This window comes from Mustela nivalis, assembly GCF_964662115.1.
Source record: "Mustela nivalis genome assembly, chromosome: 3".
Lineage (NCBI taxonomy): Eukaryota > Metazoa > Chordata > Mammalia > Carnivora > Mustelidae > Mustela > Mustela nivalis.
Window position 1 is genome coordinate 70,468,195 of NC_139022.1, and position 3,730 is coordinate 70,471,924.

General features: G+C 41.4%; 1 protein-coding gene across 1 annotated transcript; it reads right to left on the reverse strand.

The window, feature by feature from the left end:
* Positions 1-578: 578 nt before the first annotated feature.
* On the reverse strand, positions 579-2,983 carry COX7C (cytochrome c oxidase subunit 7C). Its single transcript, XM_082724679.1, has 3 exons — positions 2,731-2,983; positions 1,460-1,603; positions 579-681 (listed from the first exon to the last, which is right to left on the reverse strand). Exons 1-2 carry the CDS (start codon positions 2,803-2,805, stop codon positions 1,487-1,489), a joined length of 192 nt encoding a protein of 63 aa, XP_082580805.1. The 5' UTR covers positions 2,806-2,983; the 3' UTR covers positions 579-681; positions 1,460-1,486.
* Between the last annotated feature and the right edge of the window lie 747 nt (positions 2,984-3,730).

A 3,730-nucleotide genomic window follows, 5' to 3' on the forward strand; every position in this document is an offset into this window, starting at 1 on the left:
CTGCCCCAATTCAAAGCCCTAGGAACGAAGTCATTACATTTTATGTGGCTAGCAGCATTTCACTATCCATAATATAAATTTGATTCACTGATTCAACTACTAATCAGAGCCATCTTTTAGTCCAATCCCACTAAAATTCCAGAATAAAGGAATATTTCCATATTCCATCTTAGATGCTGTTACATTTCATATGTTCTTTTATTTTAGTCTAAACAAAACCAGTATTGGTCAACAGCAAACTTATCAAGGCCAAATTTTTGTTTTAGATCACAGTTCTGAAGTACAAAAGTAACCTCTTGGATTTCACTGTGTATACACTACTGGTTTTCCTCATGATGAAAACCAATTTTACTGCTTTAAAGTAAGGAAAACTAAAAGTGCACTTCTTCCTTTCTTAATTAAAAAAATTACCAACAAGGTCCAGACCTAGTAATCAAAAATTAAACCCTTAAAATCTAAAAACAAGAAAGAGGCTAAATAACACACATATTTTGACGAAACTAATCCTGGACTATTTCTCAAATAAAAAAGTAAGCACAATTATTATATTCCATGTTTCAGAGACGAGGCATTAAGGATTCATGCCATAAGTTTATTTACAAACATATTGAGTATGTTGAATTCAAGAGTTTGATCCATTTTTCAAAGAGACTGCACCTCTTAAAATGTTCCTTTCCACATCTGCAAAGACAAAAAGTTATTTGCATTAAAATGTCAGTCATTAAAAAGAAATGAGTTTCATTAACGTATTGTTTATTAGTTCATGACTGGTACATCAGAAAGCGTTTACAGTATCATGACTTTATTCATACTGATTTGCTTCATCACATGCACCAAAGTCTTTCTATTGTAGAACGCTTGGGTAAATCAATTTCCTTACAAATGAAGACAAATGAAGTCTTTTCTTCTCAAAGATATTTTTTGGAATTTATCTTAATCAGCGCACAGAGCTGCCCATAATGTCGCTTTGAGGAAAATTCTGACAATCAATAATAAAATAAATCTTTTCCTCTCACACCAAGTAACCATTAACTTTCCAACACACAAGACTGGTTTCGGCATATATTGCCCTCAAGATCATCTAACCAGAACTTTAGGTGGTTAGAAGTGTGAACTCTGGAACAAGATGGTAAAAATCCTGGTCCACCATTGCTAGCTATGAGGTATTGGGCAACTTAACATCTTCATGTCTGAGACTGGGTTAAGCCACCCACCTCACAAGCTTGATAGGTAACAAAATGAGATTATTAATATAAAGCCTGCCTGACAAACAGTAGTATCCAATAAAAACTGGTTTTGAGAGAAAGAAACATCTGTTTATAGGTTTATCAACCTGTCTCCACCGATGTCCCGTCAATCAGCCCTACACTGTGTGTGAGACTGGGGTTGTGGGGAGGGGAGTAAGAAACAAATATAAGGGAAAACATTGCTTTGGGATGATTAGAAATCCATTAATTACCTGTTTGATGGATCAATTAAAACATCCTTACTTCTTAAGCAGTTGATGTCTTACTATTAAAAAAGGTGCAGCAAATCCAGATCCAAAGTACAAAGTCATCATAACTAGTAATCGCCACTTGTTTTCCACTGAAAATGGCAAATTCTGTTGGGGAAAGGGAGCAAGCAACAAAAATCATCTGATGCTAGATTTTTTTTTTTTTTTAATGTAATCAGGTTATGTATGCCTTATATCATGCCATCTTTTTTTTTTTTTTTTTTACAGATTTTATTCATATATTTGACAGAGATCACAAGTAGGCAGAGAGAGAGAGAGGGGGCAGCAGGCTCCCTGCTGAGCAGAGAGCCCAATGCGGGGCTGGAAGCCAGGACCCTGGGATCATGACCTGAGCTGAAGGCAGAGGCTTTAAACCACTGAGCCACCCAGGCGCCCTCATCTTTTTAAACATTACTATATTCTACATCCCATGATCTTCGTCACACTTAACACTATACGGTAAAAAACAACTGGCTTTACTGAGCACCAAGCCGTGGTCTTAGTAGGTTAGGTGTAACACAGTGCTAAGTTTTATTTTAGAAAATCGAAAAATCCTTTTCTTCAAGGGAGTTATTTTATAAATAGAATGCATTGTTCTAGCTTTCTATTTGCTAGAAACTAGCCACCTGGTAAAGGCACAGGCCATGTTAACTGCATTATGAAGTTTTGACTTTTTCACAACCAAGAAGCCCCTGCCTTGTACACGTTTTCTCATCCCTTTACTACTAGGCCTCGACCACTGGAGTACTTACTTCTAATTACTCGATTTAATCTATTTACACCTGAAGCTCAACCCAACCTGAACTAAAGAGGTTTAATACTTCTAATTTAGTCAAGTGCTTAGGTAAGACTGGACCCACAGCGCTAGGCCGCACATCCTCATTGTTTCCAATGACCTTCACTACGAGTCCGGTGACCTCTAGCTCAGCTTTAAGCCACAAGTACCTGCAGCCCTGGCCTCAAGGACCCTCCAGCTCCGGGAGGGCCCAGAGGAGAGCACCAGGGCGAGGTAGGGTCTACGGCTCTTCCTACTCATTCTTTTCCACCGTGACGGAGCGCAGCGAGAGTCCTGCGCTTTGGCCTGGTTCCAGGGGAAAGTGGAATGCTACTCGACAACCCAGCTCACATTTTCGGTTCCCGCCTCCCTTTCCACAGGCCACAGGAGGCCTTGGGGTTCGGCTAGTCGCAGCCAGGTACCCCCTCCCCCAACGAAGCTGGGCCCCTTACACACTAACCTTCCCTGGGCCCTCCTCATAGTGGCTCCTACGGACCACAGAGGTTGTGAACCTCCGGACGCTCTGTCCCAACATAGCGCCGTTGGAGGTTCTGCGAAAAGCGCAGAGCCTGAGACGGTACAAATGGCAGCAACCCCGACGTCCTCCTCTCTTCACGACCTTGCTCCTCAGCGCGTAGGAGCCGAAAGGGAAGATGGGAAACGGGGAGCGACCGCAGAAAATGAGACAAGATGGTGGGATCCACGGATTGTGGGAATTGTAGTTTAGAACATAGTACCGCCTTATCGGCTCTAAAGGATTATGGGAAATGTAGTCTGACGCGCAAGCCGGACAGTGAGGGGGATTGTGAGGGCAGTGGTGGGGGGCGGGGGTGTGTTGACGTCTCTGGAAGGGCAAGAACGTACTGCGTTTCTTATTCTCAATGATTTGTTCAAACCTGAGTTCCTGTCAGGATTTTGGAATCGGATTCCAGAACGATTTTACTGAATTTAGTGACGCAGTTTCACCTCGTTTATGGAACACAAAAATAAACCAATAAACCTTTCCCTTTTCTTTTTTGGTGATTTTTAATTTAATTTAATTTTTTAAAAAATATGCTTGGTACTTGTAATTTGCAGTACTCTGCCAGGGCTGAGAGAGATGTTTGCTGTGATCTTATCCGAGGAAACAAAGTGTAAACACAAGTAACCAAATAATAAGGACAAAAAAATGTCAGGAAGCCGAGTTGCAGTGCTAAGGGAAGGATTCCTGAAAATATAGGTCACTGAATAGATGAGAATTAAGACAGGGCAGAGCAAACTGAAGGCCGGTATGGGATGGGTATGCCATATTCGGAGCATGAAAGAGAAAAGCAGCCCCTCACATCTGGAGTTAGCCTCGACTGGGAATTGGTGTCGCGAATGTAAACAATTTCACAGAACATCAGCATCAGACAAAGTTACTCTGTTCACAGTGGTTCAAGAAAAAAGGGTAAGGTCACTCCTTTATCGTGTCTGACCAT